Source organism: Oreochromis niloticus, linkage group LG17 (assembly GCF_001858045.2).
Source record: "Oreochromis niloticus isolate F11D_XX linkage group LG17, O_niloticus_UMD_NMBU, whole genome shotgun sequence".
Lineage (NCBI taxonomy): Eukaryota > Metazoa > Chordata > Actinopteri > Cichliformes > Cichlidae > Oreochromis > Oreochromis niloticus.
The window spans coordinates 7,731,304-7,756,989 of NC_031981.2; the positions used below are offsets into that span (position 1 = coordinate 7,731,304).

At 41.2% G+C, this 25,686-nt stretch overlaps 2 protein-coding genes across 8 annotated transcripts in view; both read left to right on the plus strand.

The window, feature by feature from the left end:
- The window catches only part of foxp2 (forkhead box P2), a 56,310-nt gene extending 52,001 nt beyond the window's left edge, over nucleotides 1-4,309 (plus strand). Inside the window, 1 exon segment of the mRNA NM_001311335.1 lies at nucleotides 4,165-4,309. Coding sequence (NP_001298264.1) covers nucleotides 4,165-4,309 — 145 coding nt within the window.
- A 5,557-nt stretch (nucleotides 4,310-9,866) lies between these two features.
- The window catches only part of mdfic (MyoD family inhibitor domain containing), a 56,242-nt gene continuing 40,422 nt past the window's right edge, over nucleotides 9,867-25,686 (plus strand). For 2 of the 7 annotated variants that reach the window (XM_013274699.3, XM_025899812.1), the window contains exon 1: nucleotides 22,274-22,562. The gene's annotated coding sequence lies outside the window, so the exon portion shown is untranslated. Of the gene's footprint in view, nucleotides 9,951-10,948; nucleotides 11,021-22,272; nucleotides 22,563-25,686 lie in introns of those variants that run through there. The other 5 variants (XM_025899811.1, XM_025899813.1, XM_005455600.3 and 2 more) reach the window with 5 other exon arrangements.

Genomic DNA, 25,686 nt, shown 5'->3' on the forward strand with positions numbered 1-25,686 from the left:
GTTTTCTCTGACCCAAGGGCAGGGTTCAATTTCCAGCACGTACGATATCATAAGCAGACTTTTTCTCATCCTTTATCTTCTGCTGTAATTTGATTGTCTTTGTGCTTATACCTGAGGTGAAGCGGACGCTTGGCCAACAGTTAGTCTATAAATAGGCTCTATTACACATTTGTCTTTAATTACACCACCGTCTGCATTATAGGGGTTTAGCTGCTGTATTTTATGCAAGACTGTGCCTATTAATATTTAGCAAGTGTAGCATTAATTACTTTAAAAATCTCTCCCTTCCTCATCCCTCATTTAACGTGGCTAAGAGAAAGCGAGTGTGAGAGAGAGTGAGAGTGATTTTAAAAATTGATTTCATGTGACTTTTAGGAATGTCTGGGCTGCTGATGTCACAAAGAACTATCTGCGTAAGCACTCGCTGTGGAAAAATGAAGCACACACGGAAACAAACACAAAGAAATGATTCTTATATGATTCTCGTCCACTCTCCATCAAAGGCCATGTTGGAAACCTATCAGCTTAGTCACTTCTTTAATGGATAAAAGATGCACTTCTGCTTCATGTGACTAAGTGTATCAGAGAGAACAGAGGAGTGTTTGGTTAGTCCTTAGTACCAGACGTCTATACATTAATCTGTTTGGACATGTTTACCCCTCTTTGAAAGGGGGTAATAAGTGGAGCAAATCTGCCCAGCTCCAGACAGAATCCAGTGTTACCACTCCCTCAGCTCATTTAATTTTTAGTAAAAGGACAGCACTTCCTTTTTCTTGCATTCTCTTTTCTCTGGCCGCACTAGCCTTGACACTTGCAAGGGTAGCAAGATTAGAAGATTAGACGCATCCATCCATCCTTCTCTTCCTCCCTCCTTCTATCCCTCCCTCGGTCCCTGCCCGCCTTTACAAAGCCACAACAACCTCAAAATGGAAGAAATGTGTTTTTCATGAATGGCTTTTCCAAGATGTGTTTAAATAATAGAGTGGCTTGTAGCACTAAACTAAATAGTACATCACCTTGAAGGCCTTTCTCTGGAGAGGAGTCCTCAGCACAAGCAAGTCCATTCAAACCTCTTCTTCTCCTAAATGTCTGAAGGTTAATGATATCTACTTAACCGCAAAGCAGGCTGCCCCGGGCCATCCCGGGTTTGTGTGCATACTGGTGTGAGCGTGTGCACATCATGTAGTTTTGGCTCTGAATACTTATGCAGAAGTGCCACGCTGTCTAAAAACTTTATTGTATTGATCATTTCATTTCGTAAAACATGTTTTAGGTTGGAGCCGCGTAATCCCTGTACACGTTGAGTGAGTTAGATATTTAATTGCACCAATCTTGATAACAGGATTAAAGACTGTAAACACATCTTTTTTCAATTTAAATGTCTAAATGAATGACTGGTAACGTTTTAGGTGAAACCAAGTCTGTTGTTTATATTTCCACTGAAACCTTTGGCTTTGTTCAGTGTAGCCACAGGCTAAAAAGTAGTAGTGTCCTTAACACCAGTCCAAACATCTGCAAACCTCCTCGCAAAAGATCAACAAGCCCTGAGTGATGTAGTTATTGTTCACTCAACTGATTCTGAGATGAGAGCCAATAAACGTGTCATCACACTGAGGCCCAACTCTCTTTGGTGTCTGAAATTTTGCAAACTTTTATTGCCCCCTCCTTCACTACCAACCCTCCCTCCCTTCCCCAGGCTGCCTGCACTCATACTCTATCTTCCTCACCACACTACTTCTCCTGCCCCCCCAGCCTACCATTAGATCCATGCACTAATGATCGCATTTGTCCCGACATACCTCTGCATGATTGCAGGTGCTAATCTCCAATTGATGTGAGAGCCAGGCATCTCTAGAACCCACACACACATACACACACTCGGAGCACTGCGTATTTATTACATCGCAAAAGTCCTGCTGAGTGACTCAATAATGGCAGCTAGCTATTAAGTACTAAATGGCTCATCCACATATTTTAATAAAGTGTCACAAAGCCTGTGAATGTTATCGTCGGAGCCACACAAACATCTAATGAGGTGCATGAGAACACATTCCAGTCTGCCAGGTGATCCACGTGATGCATTCAAGTACAGACTCATTGTCATTTTCGGGAAATGGTGTTTAAAAGATGATGAAAATCTTTATGAAACACTTTTTATTGTGCTCGACAAAACTAGGGATGCATTGCTTCACTCGCTGTGGGCACCAGCTGAACCATGGTTTGTATCTGGTGCTAGTATACAAATATAGAGTACTGATCAGCAGCAGTGGACATATTAAATTTTTACAGCATGGCGTTTATGAACAGCTTTAACTAATGAGTGAAAGGCGGGGTACAGCCTCACATAGTGACATAAACATCCCTTTATACAGCCACATTTTAGTGTCTCAGAAAGCAGGAAGTGTTTTTGTCCAAGCACTCATATAAAACATAAAATATTTCAGCAACAAATTTGTAACTTTCTGGCAATCAGCCCATCATTTTATCACCTTTCAACGCCAGTTTTACTCTCCATCAGCAACATAAATAAATATCTTGATTTTTTAAAAATCTGTCTTTCCATGCTGTTAGCTGTTACATCAGCAGGTAAGAGGACGTGGAGTTGTTGTTGTCTAATCTCCCACCTTCTGTAAACCTGAGGCACAGAAACAGAAATGTTCATGCGCTCCCGTTCGCATCCTGCTAAGATCAGCCTCCCTTTCTCATCCCACCACATCAGAATATTAATTTACAGTATTTGGCTCTGAATATTAAAGTCATCTGTACCTTTTAAAATTCTTTTCAAATTCAAAGTCCCCCCTGCCCTCCCCGCTTCCACTGATGAAGGCAACCCAGGAGAGAGGCTTCCTAACATACTACCACTTGATAAGTCTCCCTCTCTCTCTCCCCGCTCTCCTCTTTCAAAGTCTAGGGGGATTTTCTGATGCATCCGATGTGTCAAAAATAATTAGCTTTTGTCAGATTTATCATCATGGCACAAACCCTTCTCCCTGACTAGAGCCCCAGATCGTGTTATGCCTTGTTTGTGTGTGACAGCATTATTATTCTTGTTAGTGGCCCGACACTTCTTTTTTTTCCCCGCCCACTCCTCTGTTGTTCTGAAGCATAAGGCGTCCTGTGAGCAGCGCCATTGCTGCTTCCTGCCCAGTGCTTATTGACACTGGCTAAAGATATTCATCCATTTAGAGTTAAAAACATGTATCATGGTGTCCGAGCGAACTGCCGGGGCTGAAGTTGATTAATGGCAGAACCTAGCTGCCGGTTTTTCCTCTTGAGGAGCGACACGCACAGCCCCTGCATATTAACGAGTGGCTGCGCTTTCTATTAACTAGATAAAAAAGCCTCTCCTCTGCCTTTGCTCCAGGGGGCTCAGGGATGAGAAATTCTCCATTATTTATTATGTGGCCTGTTTTTTTCCCCCCCTTTTTTCCTTTTTCATGTATTTCAACCTGGTGTCATCAGTAAACTTTTAAATGCCAAACATGTCTGGAACATCACAGCTTATCGGCCTTACAGAGGCCATGTTTTTCATGCAATTTTCATGCGCTTACTTACAGTAGACGTGAGGCATCATGTCGAATTAGTGTCTCACAAACAACATGTTACTTTCTAGATAATGCATGTAACGCCCGTTTTTTTGATACCACTGAATATTTGTCTGTTAGCTGAACACAGTCCATGCAGTAACGGGAATTACTCCTCCACACCTCTTTTGCAAATTGCTTTATGGTGGTAATAAGTCACCTGACTATGTTCCCTTCAGAATTTACTTGTAAATGAGGTTTCCCTTACTTTAAATGTTATACTTTACAGTTTACCATAAAATCATGTGTCCTCTGGCCTGTATTGCTATTTATCCATTGTTTTGGTATCAGTTGGCCAGTTGTGGAGATTCTGATGCAGAGGTGTCTGCCTTCGTTGAAAAGTAGAGAAACTAAATGGCCCACAAGCCTCTGCCTGCTTTTTACCTGCAACATGTGATTTCGTTTCATTACATTCAACAGATGCAAACACAACCATCCTGATGGATAAATAGCACTGCACGCTTGAGAAAACTTGTCATTTACTGATGAACTGTACCTTTAAATGTGATCGTGCTGCAAGGATTTGTCATTGAATCAAAGAATAAATCTAACATTTATCGCCTATGTGCTTGTGTCATAGGCCACCCATTCACATAAAGGAGGAGCCACTTAATATGGACGACGACGACTGTCCGATGTCGCTTGTGACGACAGCCAATCACAGTCCAGAGCTGGAGGAGGACCGGGAGCTGGAGGAAGGGAACTTATCGGAAGACCTGGAGTGACTAGGATACAGTTTTTGGTCAACATATCCTTTCACCGAACCGCACTGTTTCTCTCACACAGACCTCCCGCAAGACTAGAAACCACTCCACAGTCCAAGCAACCACAGCTGACTCTCTTTGTCTCTCTCACCACTGGGACTATTTATTGAGCATGTATCCGGATAGAGACTGGGCCAAAGGAACTCTTTGTTGCAGCCCTTTGGGATCCCCCAAACACAAGCAGGCATGAGATGTCTGATTGGGAAAAAAATTGAACTCTTTGAGATCTGTTTCATTAGGGATGGCGTGGCCACATACCGTGTAAGGATGATAGACTCATGGATGGGGAAAACCATGTTCCGTTGAAAGCTAGCGGCCTCATATACTGCCAAAAAGGAAGACATTTTATGTTTGTGAATAATCCAACCCACAGTAGTTGTTAATGTCTAGAGACAATTGCTGGTTCAATTCAAGTTGTTGCTCTGTTATCATTTGCACAGGAGTAGTCTCAGAAATTTGTGTCACTGCCTGTATGTTGCTACTATTATGAAACCCAGTATATTATTTTCAGCTTTCTTTTAAAACCATTGTTAATTTCCCAAATATGATTTCTTTTTAGACACCACCAACTGTAAATGCCATTCCCCAAATCACACCAGTAACGGAACTGCGGTACCAAGACTGTTGTTGCAGCTGTCCATAAAAAAAACACAAAAAACACAAAAAAAAAAAACAAAGGAGAAAAAAAAATAGGAAAAAAGTTGGCTTCCAGTCTGTTATCTGTTTGTGAATAAACATAAAAAAAAATAGAAATTAAGTTGGGGAAGAAATAAGTTTGTTAAAAAGCGCCATTTCCAAAACAAATGCATTTCTGCATAATTTTCTTCTCGCTGTTCTCCTTTTACCTCCTCGTTCGAAAGCTTTGTCTACCTTCAAACAGTCACAGGCAACAGCTAGAAACCAAAGCCAACACTAGCAATGGCCAATAGCTTATAGACAGAAGCCACCAAACTCCTCTTGGTCCGCCTTCTGCCACTTTAAACTAGTACAAAGAGAAGCTTTTGTTCCGCAAACTACCTTGGAATAACCTCTGGGATTGTTTCATTTAGCCCTATACAAAGATGATCATGAGGAAGATGGAGGGAAAATAAAGGCTGGTTTTGATGTGAAATTTGCTAACTCATACAAAAAAAAGACAAAACAAACAAAAAAAAGTCCACTTTGGAGATTTTCTGCCAGACATACCATAGGTAGGAGGTGATGTGATGTTTGAACTGCAGGCATTTTGTGCTGTAACTGGTAGAGAGCAGCTAACTGTAAAAGTGGATCATGACCAAAACATTTGTGTATTCAATGGAAGTGCAGAAACATTGTGTTGTTGTGAATTTTTATTTTATTCTATTTTTTTTACTTTTCTTATGCATTACACATAGTTGTTTTTTCTTTATTTATTTTTATTTTTTCTAACCTGGTGAATATGTATTGTTCTAAGTGGGACTGTCAAAATAATGTCTTTATTCCGTGGCTTTTTTTTTTCTTCCGAGCCGCGTCAAAACCGAAACTGAAAACATCGCTAACCAAACATGAAGAATATCTAGTGAAGCCAAATAAGTCACATTTTCAAGTGAATATGAAATGATGTGGCTTGGTTACCATGGAAAAGCAAATAGTAATAGCCATTGCGGAAGAGGATTATCTACCTTTTTCTAGGTGAGATTCGCTTTAACTTCATCAAATCCTCGTCGCGTGGGTCTGTGCAGCTTCCAAACGCGTACAAAAGGCATCGCCACCGATGACGCTCTGGGTAGGCAGCCAGCTTTTTATATCATGCTTTAGGGTGACTTAAAGAGAGGTAGTTACTGTGGAAACTACGTCCCATCATTTCACAGCCAGTGTCATCTAGAAAAGCGTTGTTGCTTTAATGGTCATTTATGTTTTCAGTAAACCAAAGTTACACAAAATTCTGCCTCCTCTTGTATGGGATAAAGAAAACCTGAAACTACACACAGTATAACTACACAAACACACACACATGTGTCAGAGACTAGCATACACAGACCTTAGGCTTGTGGTCTGCCAGCTTTCTTGTTTTGGTTAAATCTCCAGCTGCTGAAAACGTATGCTGTCAAAGACCTGACGTGGCTTTGTGTCGTGCTGCAGCAGCGAGCAACGTGTCTGCTCTGTTTAGACCAAAATGGAAACACACTGTGCATATGTATGTTTTCAAGTGTTGTGCCAAGCCAAAGAACAGGGCTTGTAAGAGCTTAACACACAAGACACGTGCGGTACTGTACAAACGCTCAGCTTGTAAAGTACACACACATACACGCGCGTACCAGTTCCACGTCAAGAGGGTACTGGGCCCTGGAACAAAGCTTATCCCTTCAATACTTAGCTGGAGTCAGCAAAACGACTTGAAGACGACGTTCTTAATAATCTTATCACACCAAATAAAAAGGATGCTGCGTCTTTCAAAAAAAAAAAAGAAAAAAAAGGGTTCTCCCACTTACCCAAAAAGGCTTTCTAAAAGCTCCTACCTCTGCACAACAACCAATTCAGAACAATTACGACGGATTGCACGAGTTACGAGAATGCCACAAGAGCCGTTACACTTTACTGCGCTTGTCTCATAGGACGTGGCTCAAGCCCAACGTTTACATTCCCTGCGTCAAGATATGGAAGATTTGCATTGTAATAGGTTGTCCTCAAAACATTTGTAGAATGATAATGTATAGATTATCTGTAAGGGAATATTGTGTTTTTTTTTAAAAATGCATGTCTAAAAAAATCATTTGGTGGACTGGAAACGAGAACTAATAAAAAGAATATAATAAAAACCATGGGGATGATGGCCTAACTGTACGTACAATGCATAGGAGTGCGTTACCTCAGATATACTGTTTTGGGAGGGATAAAAACCTGTCAGCCACAGAATGCATATTACCTGTAGATTTGCATGGGTTTTGTATAAATTAAGTAAAAAAAAATGTCTAAAATAGTTGCTTGCACATAATACCAGAAAGACCTCCAGAACTGCGATCTGCTCCTCCACTAGATTTTAGGATTGTCTGGATTTTCTGGGTTGATTTTTGTCTGTATTTTGATAACTGTGCATACTTATGTAAAAAAAAAAAAATGTTGGTGGACCCATAAATTTACCAGACTTTTTTCTAAGAGGAAAAAAAAAATCTCAGTGTTTCTTTTCTGACTTACCTGAATTTTTACTGTTTCTCTCATTGCTCGCTAAGAATAGCAAACTTGCTTTTTCTGCATCTGCTTTGCGTAGCTGTAAGGCTTAACCTAATGTGTGTATTTATTGCTTGTACCTCTGTGCATACTTTATGAAGCATTATGTCTGGCAGTTGAGTCATGTATCCTTTCTACTGCTATCCTTCTCTAATAATTGAGAATATGATCCCCCTATGTATACAGTAAATTGGGACTGTAGCAAACATATGTTTATGTAATTGGTGAGAACTTTTTTTGGTTTGTTTTTGTTTTCATTTCCTTTTTGATCGATCGATCCAGCGACTTTTTTTGATACTTTTCATTAATGTGTACTGTGTCCATACGTTAAAAGTTCTCTGACATTAGAAGGTCATGGTTGAGAATTGTAACAGACATTATTTTCTGTATTCATGGCATTTCACTGCTGAATAAAATAAAGGACCAAAACTTGGAATTTGAAAAGCAACTGTCTACCTCCAGCATCAGAGAGTAAATTATTTTCCCTCCACTGTTGTATCTTTTATTCTACAAAGGCACAGCCATGAAAATCTAGCTGGCATTACACTTTTAAGGTTTCAGGAGCTGCTACTTCAGAGATGTGAAGGAAGGGGGTGGAAAAACAATTAAAATTTAATGTATGTGTTACAAGCCTTTTTTCCAGCCTCCAGTACCCAGAGTCTTGTTTAGAGGAGCGGGACAAGGCACTGTATTGCCCACCCCTCTGGACCTGTAATGGGTTTAGCCTTTGTATGATTCAAGCCCACTGCTTTCATGTACCGTACGCGTGTCCCAGTCTACACCCAAGCACTGCTGTGTACCTTTGAAAAGCTTTTGTAAGAAGTAATTCACCCAACTAGACTTCATTTCTGGGCTACATACTGCAAAAGTGGTTTTGGCACAAACCGCATTATTAAGTCTGTTGCCATGTAAAAAATATCTGCCTTATTACCATCACGGCTCTGTGTCATGTACAGAAAACAAAGATGTGAAATTTCACCAGACATCTTCCATCTTCCATAATCTCAAAGACAGCAGCTTCCTCTTGACACTTGAAAAGACAAAAAAAAAGCTTCTTACCCTCTCGACTGATGGATGTTGACTGGCCTAACGCAATGACAGGCAATGTGGCTAAATCAACTCCAGCAGGCCTACCACACCTTGTCGGTCATGGAGCAGCCACACACTGACACCCTCATTGAGATTCAAACTGAATCTACCATGACCAATAGGTTGCCCATTAGCTCGTCTGTATGCCGAGAGCCTTCTACACGTTCCAAAGGGTGCTCAGGGACATCGTGGGACTCTTTGAATCATATCCGCTGGTCATTTAATCGTAACGCTGATGCGTGTTCTTTTTCCTTACCACATGATGTCCCATGAGAGGTCAGAAAACAACAGCATTTTTCATAAAAAGGCACACAGACGTACTTGTCTTTCTTCGCCGCCCCCCCCAATGACAGTCCCAGACATCAGCCTTGGCAGGCTCCTGTTATCTCCTCAGCAATGGCGTTCCAGAGCATTAGCTAGCTCGCAAGGCACTTGTCTTCCATGCTGTTTATGCACTTGGAAGTGTTTGTGAATTCAAGTGAGGGATTGCATACGGAGTGCAACAAGGGCCGCTGTGTACTACACAACATCAGAGGGAGCTCCGACATTAAAGTGTGAGAGCGCCTGCTATAGACCCTTCTTTCAAAGGCCATGAAATAATAATGGCTTGTGGTTAGAGAGGTATCCGTGAGTCACAGTGGCTGCTTTTCATAAAGTGGAGTTATTTACAGAGCGATGAATAAAAGAAAGGGTAGCTGGTGGTGCAAGCTTTTTCCACATGAATGATGGTGGTGGTGGGAGGGGAGTTCCTCCTTATTCAGTACGCTGCAAGTATACTGCATGGTGTGATGGGAGTGGGGAAGGCTCTGAAAATAGCAGCTAATTTCTAAAGAAAGATCTACAAAATACAAAATAATGTTTGGAAGCTTTAAGACATTTAGAGACATGTGCTTCTTTACTTTTGTGTTGACAACTGGAAAAGTTCATAAAATTTCTGTACAGTAAATATAGATCTACAGCAAGAAGGCTTAGCTAAGCTTAGCTTAGCATTAGCACTAAAGGTGGGAAATATAGGTTCCCAAAGCAGCAAATTATCTCAAACTAATTGGTCCAAAAACCAAACCGGTGCAGTTGTGCACAAGCTGGGGTTTTATTGGGCTGCATTACTCTGTAACTGTTAATGTAATATTATTTACACCAACAACAAACACTTTGTTGAACATTTTCAAGCAAATTAAGTATTATAGTTATTAATCCAGCTCACTATACCTGATTGTGTCTTCATGTTCCCCTAGGTAGGCTATGTGTTGATGTGTATGCAAATGTGCGCCAGGTCACAAAGGTGAATGGAGAATGACGGATAGGAGAAGAAGTATACTTTCAACAGGTAAGAATAGTTTTTATTTTTAGTTTGCCTCCTTCAAAAGTGAGAAAGATCACCATTCAACTTTGTGCCAACAAATACACATTTAAGGTATTAAAGTGTGTGATACAGCCGTTGATAATTAATAAATAATTGTTACTGTCCTCTTCTGCCAGTGATGCAACAGGTCAGGCTAAAGAAGCTTGATTTGGTCGAGTCAAGATTCTCTGAGGAGTTGGCTAATCAGATTGCATATCCCTTGTTCAAAAGGGAGAATTGGAAAATGTATATAAATAGAATTAGTCATTTTTGATACCAGGTAATATATAAAGGAAGTAATACATTTAATATGTAGCAATAAATACTGCCTCCCATAGTGATTTGATGGTCAAACACATTACTTATTTTATATTTATTGTACTTAATGTATTTGTTGGACCTCTCAATCGGAATTCATTACCCTATGAGCATATGTCAGATGATCCTCACTTCTGAAACGCGTAGTATAAACAAGTATGATCCAAACAAAAGAAACTTTTTAATTAAATATGACTTGAAATGAGCGACTGACCCCAAAAGACTGGAAGTCAAGTGTGTGACACTTTGGTTTGGTTGCTAGCATACTGCTGTGGTCGTAGGTTAACTAGAACGTACAGCCTTGCCTACAAACACTGCCACTCTGCTGCTGCTATCTGAGCTTTAGTGAAACTTTGAAAACTGTGACACAAGCTAGAAAAGGAGAAGGTTAAGCTTCAGAGCAAAAGTTGTGCCCTTTGAAACACATTGGCTGCAGCGATGAGAGAAATTTTTACTCTGCAGTTGAATTTTCTCCAGTTCTTGTTTGCGTCTGGCTAAAGTTATACTTTATGAAGTAGTAGTTTGTGAGTATTTACAGACAAACCTGAGGAACTACAGGCAAGTGTTGCTAGCAACCAAAGTGGCGCAGCACCTTCGTTTGCTAGAAACCACCAGGAACCTCAGGGAATACATGCCTCCCTGATGTGGTTTATTCTGGTTGGCAGTGGCTGTATCATCTCCAATATGGTAGACAACTCTTAAGGAATGTGCCCATGACGTCATGTGAGAAACCACAGGTAAGCTAAGATGTTTAGCCATTCTTATATTTTGCTTGTTTTATGTTATTGTATTTTTGCACACCTCTGTTGCTTGTGAAGCTCGCACACAAGAATTTCACTCGCATGTACTGTACCAGTCTACCTGCACATGTGATGTGACAATAAAAAGTGATTTGATTTGAGATGTTAGCTTCTGATGGTTGTTTTAGCTGCATATTTCCATAACAGAGGCTAAATATATGCATAGAGCTACAGCCAGAAGACTTAGCAAAAAGACTAAGTGGGAAAGCAGCTAACTTCAAAAGTAATTTATGAGCACTTTTATGAGTTGTTACTACATTATATCTTGTTTTTGTAAACTAAAGAACCAGACTAGCTGTTTCCATCTGTTTCCCATCATTACACTAGGCCAAACTAGCTACTTCTGCCTGTACTTGCCCCAATGAGAGAGCGCTATATGAGATTTCTATCAGTGTCCATGTCTAACTTTCAGGAGTTCAGTACAATAGCTAGTAAGTTCGCTTGTATCTTGGCCTTTTAAATCAGACAGTGCATCCTGGCATCATTCATTTCTCTAACAACGACCAATTAGGTCAATTTATGAACCGTGCACTTGTGGGATTGGGTGGTAAATATCTCTAGTCTCAGTTTATTGATTAAGAGTGCAGTCTCCGTCTCGGTCTTTCTCTCTCCACCCCTTCTGACCTGACGATGCGTGTCGGCTCCCTAGAAGACCCTTACCCCGAGGCTGCAAAATTGCCTGCTAAATAGTCCGAGGCAATGGCAACGCTAATTGAGATCATCATTATTATAATTGCGAGCCCTGAAAAGCGCGTCTTAAATAATTTGCATTGCTCTCAAGTTGATATTGGATGCAGTGCAAAAATAATTGCATGGCTTGGAGGCATGACGCTCGGTTCGGTGGTGGGCGAGGGGACACTTCCCCACCCCGCCCAGCTCTAGTAGCCACCCAGCCGGTGCTGAATCGGATGCCATCACATATCTGTGTCACGAGCAGTAGGTTGGGGGAGGCAGATTTTGTAATGTTTTTGTCCACTTTTATATAAGCTTCTCTTAAGGCTTCACAGTCAGCGATTTTTCTGTCAAATCAGAAAAAAATAGGATAAAACAACATTCCCAGGAGATGAGAATCCTTCAATGCGTAGTCCACTAAGTGTTTTCCACCAGTCACTACCTTTTAAAGTGAACCTGACTCCAAGCTCACCTGCTCCTTTTACCACATCTGACTTTCCACTGTGTGGACGGAGCTGCTGAGATAGGCAAAAAAAAAACCCTAAAAAACTATGACCTCGATACATAAAACTTCACTCATCGCTTCATCAGAGGAACCTGACGTAAACACACTTTTTCGCTTTGTGTGAATGTGATGTGCAGGCACCGGTGTAATGTATGCAAGAGAAATGCCTATTTCTCCAACTGAAACAAGGGATTAACCCAACAAAATGGTGAGAAACTGCTGATATTCATGAATTCTTGCCTTTGGCATTATCTGCCACATACACACACACACACACGTATCCTATCAGGTCTTTCTCCCCCTTGTCTCTCAAACACACACACTCACACGCACAAAGAGACTTCTCGATAGTCCGTCCTAATGAATAAGATATGATGACATGATATAGCTCATTATTTGTTTGCTTTATGCTTTAACAAACAACAAACACAACCCTTCGAGGCTGCTGGCAAATCTTTTTTCTTTTTTGCCTGTGAAAATGAGCACATCAAAGAATGAATGAGAGGGTAGAATCAGATTATCTAAATCCTCTTAGAAAGAAACACACCCCTCAAACACACTCTTTGCCTTCATCATCAACCCCCCCTCATCTTTAGCTCTCTCTAGTATTATTCATCTGTTTATTTTTGAGGGGACGGTGGAAAATTTAAAAAGAAATTGAACCGGACTTACCCCAGCAGCTGTTTTGCATCTCTCGTCTCTTGGCAGGTAGACAAAAAACAATGCTACATACTCCATGTTGTGTTTTCACCTTTACATGTTTAACCGTGATAAATAAAGCACTTACATTTAGCTGGTAAGGTTATGTTGGGGGGAAAAAATCACAACTATCATCCTTTTAATCCATGGTAATCACATCTGGCTTTAATCACCAATTCATAATGGAATCTGTAATGGAATGATTTCAATTATCTACCACCACTGGCACCGCGGAGTTGTGGAATTAAATTAGGACAATGCTTCTGTATGTCTTCGTCTCAAATCTCAATATGTTTGTGTTTAAGAGGTCTTGAGGCCTTCTTTTATTGTTGTTCTTGTTTGTGGAACTTATGAGGCAGAAGTTTGGGTCTCGTGGAGAAAAAAAAAAGATTGCTTAAAAAAAAAAAGGAAAGGACCTAGGGAGTTGATCATGTGGGGGTTGGATGGTGGTAAAGAAAAAAGAAATATCTTGCATTAGTGAGGAATGGTGGGTTAAATCACTTACTGAAGATTTTTAATGACATTTCAGTGTTCCTCGTATAATTACTCTTCATCTGAGATGGGCCGTAATGCTGTTGGACAGTCGTGGTTCAGGCTCGCTAGCTCGCTTCATTAGCGTGTCATTCCTATTTCACATCAGAGGCTTTAATTGTAATGCTGAATATGCACAGCTCTCCACAGAAGCCTAATCAAAGTGGATCCACTTGTATTATTAATATCAGAAATCAGCCCGCTTGCTATTTTTTTATAAATAAAAGAATACAGACGCATAAATCAGCTGTCATTTATTAGCATGGCCCTGGCATATCCGCCAGACATGCAAGTAGAGCAACCCCACCCCATCTCCGTTCCTCCGCGCATCACTCATCAAGATTTAAAAAGAATAAAAGACGGAGAGGAGAAAAGGAGAAAAAAATTGCATTAAATATACATACTAATTCCGCTGTGAAGTAATCAGATTACAAAGCAGGTGACACCGGGCGCAGGAAGGAAGAAAAAAATATCATCGGACAGCAATGCAATATAGAGATGATGGAGAGGTTAACAGGGATAAAAGACGGAAGAATGGGTGGACGTGGAGCGAAGGGAAAGGCAGCAGTGAGAAAAGAAAAAGATGGGAGGATTAAGGATTTACATTCTTAAAGCAAATACCCTGAAAGAAAGCAACTACAGCAGAGAGGAAACGGTGTATTTGAGGAGGACTCGGTGAACACTGGGAGCAGGGTGACCCTCCACAGGTTGTGCTGACCAACCATAAAAAACCAGCTGTGTTTTGAATCCTGCGGCGGTCGGAGTCAAAGTGCCGTGAACCGCTAATCCACGTCAGTGAAAGGCTTCGGTGCTGATGCAGATGGCACCCAGGGAACCGCAACCGAATACCTGCCCTGTGTCTGAAAACAGACGCTGAGGCTCTGGAAAATAAGACTGCGCTTTACGGCATTTCTTCACATTTATTTGCTTATGTTCAAAGATATCGGAAGTTAATGAAATGACTGAGTTTGCCGCGACCTTCACGTGGGGTTTACCAGTGCTAACGTGCTAATGGAATTATGCCACATCATCAACAAGTGGATGAGGCTGTGATTTTTAAATTTTTTGGTATATTTTTACTCAGATGTGTTCAAAATAAAAACTGAATGCTTTCTTTTGCCTGCCGGAGTCAGAAGTAGAAAACAAATGTAACACTGTCACATTTAATTTCTGGATACAAGAAAAGTTATGACAGCTTCAGGTGGATGAGACAGATGTAAATTATTAATTAGACATTAATGGGTAGACAGACATTAATTAGGCATTAATGTGGAGACTCCTTGTACAGACTTCCCTCACCTTCTCCCAGTCACATCCTTCCCCTGAGTTTCTATCTATAGCACGCCCCCCTCTACCTCCATCACCCTCTCTCTCAGTCTCTCTGCCCACACCCGTCTACCCTACCGTATGTTCTCTCACATCAGTGTGTATAGAGGCAGATGAATGCTGCGCTGTTATTTCCACTGTAGGTTTAGAGTGAACATTTTTCAGCAAGATGCATTTTGGGATGATTCCATTTAGCTTCCCGTGTCTGTTAAAAAAAACAAAAAACAAATCAAACACCACTGAAGTAGCTGGAGCACTTAGAGCGCCGCGTTCGCTAGGTACACATTCCGACGGCGGTTGTTGTTGTTGCCGTTCCCTGACTGCCTTTTGACATTCCTTTCCTTAGAAAGGAGAAGCTGTTCACTCAGCGGTGGGAAAAGTATCTTGATGTACAAGGCAACACGCAAACAACCATTTGCGGTTGCCAAACCTCAACATTTATGAAGGTCTGTGTAAACTAGACAGTTACTGGCTCGAGAAAAAGGCTTTCTAAACATGGATTGAAGGAGACAGAGGGGGGGGGAAAGGGTAGTGCAAGGGGAAACTGAATTACTTTCCACTGTACTGTACATGCTACAACCTTGGGAAAAGGCAAGCAGGAAAATGATAGTGGCAGTGGGGGGCAGTGTTCAAGTACAGGTCAGCTCCATTACCTGAGTCCAACATGTCTCTCTCACAACCTGAACATACATATATAACCCCGGCTTGATGATATTCCTTCCCAATCTCGCCAGTTTCCATTCCAAACGTCTTTGATCTGTGATTTGCATTTTAGCGCCCACAGGGTGAAAATTATTTGGATGAGATTTTTTTTTTTTCCTTTCTCCCTCATTGCCTTCTCTTCTGCATCTTCTCACTCACCCACTCACCGTACCTGGGGCTTGTAAACTCATCCCTCCCTCCCTGACTCCCGTTTTCCCTAGCTCCCTGCATCCCTCTTTCCCAGCTGCTCAGGATCTCCTTTTAATATCAGCTATGCCCCCGAACGAAGCAAACAAATTAGCTGACGGGAGGAGTCTTGGCTTCTCACCTGGATGCGAGGTTAGCAGCCCTTGGGGTTAGCAGCTTCTCCTGAACAAGGCTTGCAAACACGGGTACCTTAAACACACCCACTGAAATACTGTAACAAAACTTTTTCATTCTTATTTTATGGTATTTCATATTTAATTTTACTGCATTTAAGCAAGAAACACCTTACTTTTTACCCCTCTACTTGGATTTAGCCACCATCAGCGAATTAGCTAAGCTCAGTGGAAATATGCTATACTCTATTGCTTTTGCACAATGACTGGAGAAAGAGCAAATGAGCTATATGCTAATAAGTAATAAAGTTGCTGATAGTGGTGGTTGTTTACTGTGCTTTGGTAACTAATGGGCATATGATACTTTACCAAACTGAGTATATATTCTTTAACACTTGAATAAAAGGTTGAATAAAAAGGTTAATGTAGTCAGCTACTTGTAGATTGGGGGTTTACAACAAGACTTTCATCAAAGTTATTGGGCTACAGTCAAGTGAGGGATATGTTTTTAAAGACCTCAGGCTTGCTTAAGAGTTTTCTGTTTAACCTACATAGATCCTACAACGTAGCCCACACAAGTGCCTGATGCTGTTGTCAGTCTTTACACCTGCGAGCAGTGTGCCTATGTTACTCTGCAATATCATTGCTGAAACGCTAGCTGGTGGAATCTAAGTTTTCCTCTTTGATTTTTTTTCCATTCTCTTTCATTCTACTTCATGTGATGTAATCCACTGCTTTGCAAAGTCCATTTTTAAATCTTCCAACAGTGTTTTCACCTTCCCCATCTTGGTGATGGGATGGATGAGTCTGACTGTGAAACCGCTTGTTTATTGACTAAGGACTTGTTAGTCATATGACATGTAATCCTTCTTTTTGAAACACAGTATGACCAAGATTTACAAAATAGAGTTAATTTTTTATTCAGTGTGACCCAAAATAAGTGACTGAGGCCCTAAAATTACTAAGAACATGTGTAGATGTTTTTCATGTGATGTCACGCATATATTGCTTGAGAGTTGTCTCTCATTTTGGATACAACCACAGATCACGGGGGAAAAATGTGTGTTCCACAAATGGCTGCTTGCTTTAACTAAGTGAAACAAAGAGGCTGCAGAACCATTGCTTTGGTTGCTGGCAGATGTATGGTTCTGCAGCCAGCTTGTCTGGCAGAGATCATCAGGTGACCCGGAGTCCTCCCTTAGTTACACTGCAATAGGCTCAGGCTGCTAGGCCCTTCCCTTGATTCACTGAGTGTTTCTTCTTCATGACTTTTTTTTCATTCACTATTTCTTTATGCATTGTTTATACATCTCTTGGTCTCTTCCACAGTTTCTTTGTCCTGTCTTCGTCCAATCACACCCAACTGGTCATGGCAGATGGCCGCCCCCTCCTGAGAGGTTCTGGTGGAGGTTTCTTCCTGTTAAAAAGGGTGTTTTTCCTTCCCACTGTCACCAAGTGCTTGCTCATAGGAGTGAGCTGATAGTTGGAGTTTTCTTGCCAAGTTGCCAAGGAATTATTGTCTCTAAGCCTGCATAAGGGGAGCTTTAAGTGGAAGTAGAGCTTTAGCAATTGATTTCAGAACATCTACCATCAACCCCAGCCTCCTGTCAATACTTACCAAGTGGTTGGGTAGTACACATTTATCTCTTGTAAACAGTGGTTGCTGGATGGTTGCAAACCACTCGGAGCCTTTTTCATTTGACTCTATATGGTCAAGATGACTTTCATATATCAAAAATTACGTGTCTGCAAAATCAGTGGTCAAGGCAGAAAGCCGTTTCCCCCCCCCTAGCCTTCTATAGAGTCAGAAGTCGTTTTGCAACATAAGTTATCGCCATCTGGTGACCTTCAGGTAGATGCAGGTTTGATGTATTTCTGCAGTGGCTTCAATTTCCTTTGTCAATCTTGTTCATTAGCAAAAGGTAGATGGAAGTGCATAGGAGGAAACAGTGGTAGTGAACAGGCCAATCATTGTCGTTGAAGACAATCATTAGTTTATGGTGTAGGTTATGTCATAGGGTTTCTGAAGGGTTTGTTGTTATAATGTACCCAGAGCATAGCTTTAATACAGAAACAGAAATCAACTTTTAGCATAAAAAAGTATGTTAATAAGAATAATTGTAAAAAGTTTTTCATTTTAATTGAATCTTTACCTGAAGTTAAACAAACACAATTATGGACATGGCGGTTTAGAACATTTGCTGGAAGTACCTTTATGTCAGTGGGATTGTGAATGCAGAATGCACGTTTACGTGTGGATCATGGACTGTTTCATTTGTACTTATGCTAACAGTTAGGATGTGACTACTTTACCACAGGAACACAGAAGACAACGCAGTGAAAAGAAAAGGAAAAAAAAAAAGTGATATTAGACATGCAGAAAAACTGAAATATCCCATTAATACATCCTGTGGCTCAAACAAAAAGCCTGCAGCAGAATACTCTCAACCTCGTGGACAAGCAACATTATCGCCCCCTAGACATCCGTGACAGCGAGACTGCTTCCCGCTCGCTACCTATTTGATGTTTTTAAACAATTTATATTTGTTATCATATCAAAGAGGAGGCGTGTGGCTATCAAACACAGGAGGTGCACACTCTCAGCCGAGGGGCCCTCTCAGCCAGCCACGCTGCATTCCTTATTCTATTTTATCTCTCTTGGTTTTTGACTAATGTCAGTAACAGCTACCGGTAATAAAATGCTTGTTAGAGTTTGTGCCGTTGCCTCGGAGCGTCGGCTTTGATACATTGTCAGGCCATTTGCCAGTGTTTCCTGATTACCTCTCCACCGACTGCATGTTTATTGATTGGGAGTTAATAAAGCGAGAGCCTACGCTTATTTCGTCTTCGCCTTCTTTGCAAAAGGTGAGGCTTCCTTTGATGTTGATGCCGTACATTTTGAGGCAACATAAACGCTCGTGTGTTGTAATGTCAGCTTTGCTCCTAGCCCCCCCCCCTCCGCCGCCACTTCTTTTTTTCTTTTTCGCATCTTACGTGCAGTAATGTGGGGAAGCTCGTGTTGTGGCGATTCTTTTTGTCGTTGTTGGGAATAAATTGAAGGTGTGAGGGAAAGAAAAAAAACAAATGGTGCCAATTACTTACATTACCTGCAGGCTGTCTAGGTGACTTCATCTTGCTGTCTGTAATGCTGACATCTAATTCTACAGTCTATCTCTGCATCTGGCTGTCTTCGCGTGTTAGTACCTTCAGATCTTTACGTGTAGGATTGTCACCGTGAGCCTGTCATCTCCAGATCTGTTTATCTGCTCGCTTCTATCTTTGTCTCCTTCCCGTCAGTCTTTCCGCACTGTCCGTCCCCATGACAGTCGATATGATGATTCCATCCCTCACCAGCTGATTGTCTTTTGTCTCTGTCCTCTGGAGCTTCTCCCAGTGCTGTTTATCCTGCACCCTTCCCCAGACACAGACTGCCTTGGATGATTTTCTGTCTCTTCCTCTGGCTGTCTTATATATCCACCATCCACCACCGCCCCCCTCCGAACTCCACCGAGCCAAGCAGTCGTGTCAAATCAAAATAACATCTTTAAAAATTCAGTCAACATCACCCCTACAAACAGCGAGGGCCTCCTTGTTGGCTATTCATGTATTCAGGTGTACACTGTATCATGGTGGAGATGCATTCTGAGCGCGCAGGGAGCCTTACATGGTGCTTCCATCAAAATTTGATGTATTCATTCATAGTCACAGGTAAACTCTGTTTGTTTGCAGATAACCGGGATGTTTACCAGAAGCCGGGGTGGACAGGAAAGCAGGCCGGCACATGCAGATCGGTTTCTTATCGGACAAGTGCTGGCCTTGCACTTGCTGGCCGTGTAACCCCTGCTAGGTCCCCAGTGGAACATGACACGGTCCCCCTGATTTTTTATTTTTTTTCTGTCATCTTTGTGATGCTTACTTACAATTCCAGTCGCTTTCTCCCTATCTTGATGTGTGCTTGTATTTATGTGTGCCATATTGCGACAAACACCATATGTGCTCTGACTAAGAACCCCCCCCCGCCTCCATCTCTTCCTCTTCTCTCACTCGATTCTCGCTGTATTTACATCCTTGTTTAGTGTCACATTCTTGGGGTCAAACCAAAGCGCTGTAGCCTCAGGCAGCCTCCGAGGCTTGTGTATCATTGGGTTTGCTGATCATTTCCACTGCCTATCATAGCCCACCACTTTCCCAGACTTTTTTTTTTCATTCGTTATGATAAAAATTTCCAAAGTGCTTGTAGAGGCAGCTTGATCTGTAATAATATGTAAATGGTGAGTTCTGAGAGCTGATTTCCGTCTTCCTCAGCCTCTGTCACTTCCTGGAGTTTCTTTCCCCTTCTGAATCTGTCGCCGCTCTCTCAAATTCCAGCATCTTCCTCCTTGGATCTCTCCCAAAATCTCATCGTGTCAAAATGCATTACGAACATCAAAATATTTCTGTTTACAACATCGCAGTCGTGTCAATTAAATCTGATAAATTATTCAAACATTTATCTTCCCCCACTATGCCCGGGGAATTTTTAATCAAGCTTCCTATTTGCTTTAAATTAGCACTGTCAAGTGTGTATTTGTGTAAAATCCCTGGTATCATTAAAGATTTATCAATTGAAAATCTGTTTGGGCTGATTTTACTGGTAATTGGCTAGGAGGCGTGCTCTGGGTTTATACTCGTCTGCAACAAGTGCTTCTGTGTTGGCTGCAAGTACAAAGATCTACATCCTCTGAGTTTAATTAACCAACAATTTTTTTGTGGTTACACAGTGCTTTTAAATGCATGACAGTTTTGATTTATTGTTCCTAGTTCAGCCAATAATTCCCTTTTACATCGACATTACTTTGAAATTCACTGAGGTTATTGTTGTATTTACTACTCAGTATTTGTGCTCTCTTAGAATAACGCGTTAACACTCAAAGAAATTCAATTTCCGGGAATTGCATCACCCTTTTAAACGTATAAATGGTTTGCAACTTTTGCAGACACGTCAACATCTTCCGTTCAAATTGTTGTGGCAATCTGCTTGTGACCCAAGGAGGGTTTTGGAGCAGGGCCCCCTTCTGAACCAATTTCTCCCAGGGAGAGCGTTTTTTCAGAATGCTAAAAAAGGTACATTCCCAGAGTTTTAGACAAATGGTCCTCTTTGGAAGAGTAACAAAGACCTTATAAGTAGGCAGAAGGGGGTTACGTACGGTGGCCCTGAGAGGCCAAACGGACTGCAACTTAAGAAAACACCAGCAATAAGAAAAATGCTGCAAAAGCACACAAAACACAACGCAAATTGGAAAAAACAGATTTCCAGAAGCACAAGGGAAGTATTTCTGGGGAGACAATAACCCGACGCACCAGTTGCAGGAACCAAAAGATGCTAAGAATTGCGCTGGGAGACGCTTAAAAGAAGTGGAGAATCTATCAGTTTTGTGAGGAAAGAAAAGATGACAGGTAAGTGTGTTAAGATAAGATATGAACTTTATTTATCCCGAGGGAAATTCTTTTGTCATGAGCATCCTCACAGCGGCAAGATGAAAAGAAGAAAAAAAGAGTACACAAGAATAGAATAAAATAATAGAATACAGTACAATAAAATAAAAATATAATACAATAAATAAAATAATAACATACCTATCAGTAAAGTGGCATACTTGTGCAAAATGAATACAAAAAAAAGAATTTAAAAAAAAAGTAGTGTAGCAGCATATACTGGGAGAAATGAGACAAACATACAATCAATAACTAACAGATGACTAATAATATTGCACAAAGAGTATAAAACAAAGTTACATTAATATTAATCCTAAAGGTAATCTACAGAGTGAGGAGGAGTTGTACAGTCTTATTGCCACAGGTAGAAAGGATTTCCTGTGGCGGGCAGTTCTGCATTTCGGGGCGATGAGTCTTTTGCTGCGTGTGCTCTGATGACGCATAATGGAGGCGTGCATGGGGTAAGAAGAGTTGTTCATGATACTGAGAAGCTTTTTTAGCATTCTCCTCTCAGACAACTCCACCAGGTTCTCCAGTCTGACACCCAGGACAGAACCAGCCTTTTTAACCAGCTCGTTCACCCTGTTGGCATCAGCTGTCTTCAGCTTTAGCCTAACTATTTGGCTTAAAATCCGCCATCAGTATTATATGAATCATGATAAAACACACTTACCTAGCATGTTTTGGTTTCCGTTTCCGTTTTTCCTATTTCCGTTGTGTTTTGTGTGCTTTTGCAGCTTATTGCTGGTGTTTTCTTAAGCTGCAGTCCATTTGGCCTCTCAGGGCCACCGTAGTTATGTGATGTAAATTACAGCACTGTTGACAAGAGAACTCTGGTTTGTATCCTGTTTACTTTCTGTTTCTGTTTTCTTTAAGTTTCTGTTTTCTTTCTGTTTCTGTTTTCTTTAAGTTTCTGTTTTCTTTCTGTTTCTGTCTACTCTCACTTTTACTCTTTTCATATTTAGCTGCCAGACCCACTTGTTTAGAATTAGGGAAAGGTTGTGGTGTGGGTTAAAATTCAGCCCTTCACAACATTTATCCTGTGCTTCAAAATGATGCCTAAGGATAGCCAGTGCATCTCATCAATATAAGATAAGTTGGGAGTAAGAACATGCTCCGCTGTGAGGCTTTTTTTCTTTTCATTTTACAATCCGTGCCTTCCCTTCTTTTGAAAATTAAATATAATTTTGGAGTTACAGAGCCTATAAATGGAGTCGTGGAATGAATAAGTAAGCCAGCATAAAAGTAGGTAGGTATATTACACCTTCAGTATTACTTAAAATTTGTGAATCTCCATCTTGAGCTTCACTGAGGGGAGAACAATAACAAATTCTTTGCAATTTATCTGTGAGTCTATCTTTGAAGAAAGTTTTCCCATCACTCCCCATGGTGAAGCTCACAGTAAAGTGGCTTGGCTACAAATTGGATTTTGAAATACTAAGATAACAATCTTGTCTACGTGATATCAACATGACAGTACTTTTTGTACCTCTTAACAGAGCTGTGGACCTGCAGCTCCATCTATTTCATCCTTGCCTCTTTCCAGTCAAAGCAGCCTGTGCATCTGCTTTGCTTTGTTGTATTGCTGACAGAGTCCCTAATACCCTTTAACAACAGGCTATAAACATACAATTGTGGTATTTTCATAGCCCCCCAAAAGCCAAATGGAAGTCTGAAGGTGATTGCTTTCATTGTTCTCTTTTTTGGTGCTATCGAAGACTCTAAGAAAAGAAAGACTAACTTACTCAATTTAAATATATTTATAAGCAAGCTCTAAACTGGACAATATGCTCCTCTAACTCCTGCTTCCAACTGCTATTTTTTGTTGTGCGTCATGTTTACTCAGTGTCCTTTGTTCATGCATATGTATCTTTACACAGACTGTATGTAAAAGATGGGCATACCCAGAGGGTCGTCGCCTGTTGGATTGTGAAATTTCATTTTGAAGCCTTCATCGGAGCATTTTAACCATGTTTATCTTGGCATTTTGAAACCAGATTTGATGAAAGAGAGGTCCATCTCACTAAGAAATGGAGTAACACTTCTCTCCTTTTTTAAATGTAATCTTCATCTTTCAGCTGACCCCTCTAGGGGCCCAAAATATCCGCTATCCCTCCTCTGCACATGTCCTGGTCATCACAGCCTTAGCTCTCTTCAACTCCAAACCACTCAATCTGAGCTGTTCCTCGGATTTGCTCACTTCTAATCTGGTCCATCCCGGTCACTCCCAACAAAAATCTTCATTCAGTTCTTCTTCTTGTTAACCATCCTTTTCGCCCTCTCTCCTTCTGTCACAAATCACCCCTGACAGTCATCTCCACCCACTGCACTCACTTCTTCAACTCTTGAGCATTATCTGTTTCTTTGAAAGGGTGACCAAAGGTATTTAAACTCTTCTTCGTCTAATCCTATGGGGACCATTATTTATAAAATTAATATTAGAGCCTATAAACTCATTGGTAGTGTTTAAATAGGCCGTGGATAACAGGAGCTGAAAGCTTGTTTTCCCGTATACCAAGTGCATTATTTTTGCAACTAAAACAATCGCTCTCTGCTGTCTGTTAGAAAGAACAGCCCGTTCTCACTCCCGAGGCGTAGTATAGTGACGATTTGTCAAGTCCCGAGGTGTTCCTGAGGAACGCCAAAGGTGACCTTCCGCGTTCGCTACGCACCAGGTTATGGATGAAATCCAGTAGAATGACACCCCAGCGGTAATACACGTTCCAGCCACGTATTCTAGCCCTACCCCTAACCTTATCCCTAACCCTAACCAACACTTTAATGACGTTAGTGTTTTCCAAAGCGATTTAAGTAAAACAAACGTACATGCGTAGATTCATTCCAAACACTTCTCATGTTTCCTAATTTTTCCGATCTCGTTATATAGGGACTTGGTGGGTGCCCGGAAGTGTGAAATGTTATGCTTTGGGAGTGAGAACGTGTTGAAAAGAATGGCATTGGCCTGTTTTTTCCAGGAGCTATGGAAGTTTGCTGGTTAACAACAACGTGGTTATCCAACATTTTTTAGCAAAATGCTAAATGATCTGATTCTTTAGTTATGTGGTTCACACTAGAACTTGAGCATTTTGGAAGTAAAATATTGTATTGCACTAACTACAGTCTTGATTTAAGCATCCATTTAAGAATAGAGGTTGTCAAGCATCAGCACCTCTCAGCTATACTTGATTTTTTTTTAAATGCACTTAATCCAAGATGGAAGACTTTTGTGCCACTCATTCTGACATCCATTGCAGATAACACATCCTCTATGTAGCAACCAGAGTTTAACTTGAGCACAGTTGCTTTGATTGAAATAACCACGTGTGTATAAAAATCAAAATGCCCGTTTATGTATGACTCACTGTCACTGGAAGTGAGAGTTTAACGAACTTGAGCCGTAAGCAAAACTAAAGCTAAATCAGCCATAGCAGCATAATTCAAGTAACACTTAAGTATAAATCACCAGATATAATAGCATGGTTAGCCAAGCCAGATGGCTACCACATGTCTGTCTGAGGACTCTTTGAGGTTAGTCTGAGGTCAAAGAGCAGACCTGTGATCCTCACGCAACTTCACTAACTCACTCTTTCCCCTCCTTTATTGTTCAGTTTCTTTCAATCCCGCCACTTTCTTTCACACACTTTTCCTCTCTTTCTTTCCTTCTGTCTCCACATTAAAGTTAAATATCCCTCAGCAACAGATTGGAGGAAATGGAGGCACAGCAAGTGTTTTACATTCTATTGCCTGCTTTACTGTTGTATTTCAGTGTGTTTTTTTCTTTCTCCCAATGATTTTGGGCATGTTTGAAGCATTTTGAAGCCATATCACAGATGACATGTTTTGTGAATATTTTCATACAGTTTCCTTTTGTAATGCAAATGGCCGTGACTCTGTCAATAAGTGAAAAGGCAGACGCATGCTGAATGGATAGCCTGAAACTTTGGTGGTGCGGAGTTTTGACTGCTGTGAGCGATTGTAATGTTAACTGCTTGTGATGGGGGGTTGTTTAACGGCTTCACTGACTCGACTCAACCACACTCACACGATTTACAAACAGACACACACGCACACACATCTTGTGGGTTCTCACGCTTGTGCTTCAGTGCTTCCCATCACAATTCAACCCCTAACATGCACACACACACACAAAACTCAGTGTGCTTCTAGGCCTCCCCATAGCCCAAAGAACCTGCAGCACATCTGTCTACACTGCATCTCCTCCTCCTCCTCTTTCTACTTCTGGTCCTGCTCCGCTCCTCTAACCATGGCCAGGTGTTTGCCCATAACCACACAGCTCTTCATCTCCAGGCCGTCAGACCGACGCTGATGTAATTGCTCTCTCCGCTGATCCATGAAAACAGAGAGAAAAGGCG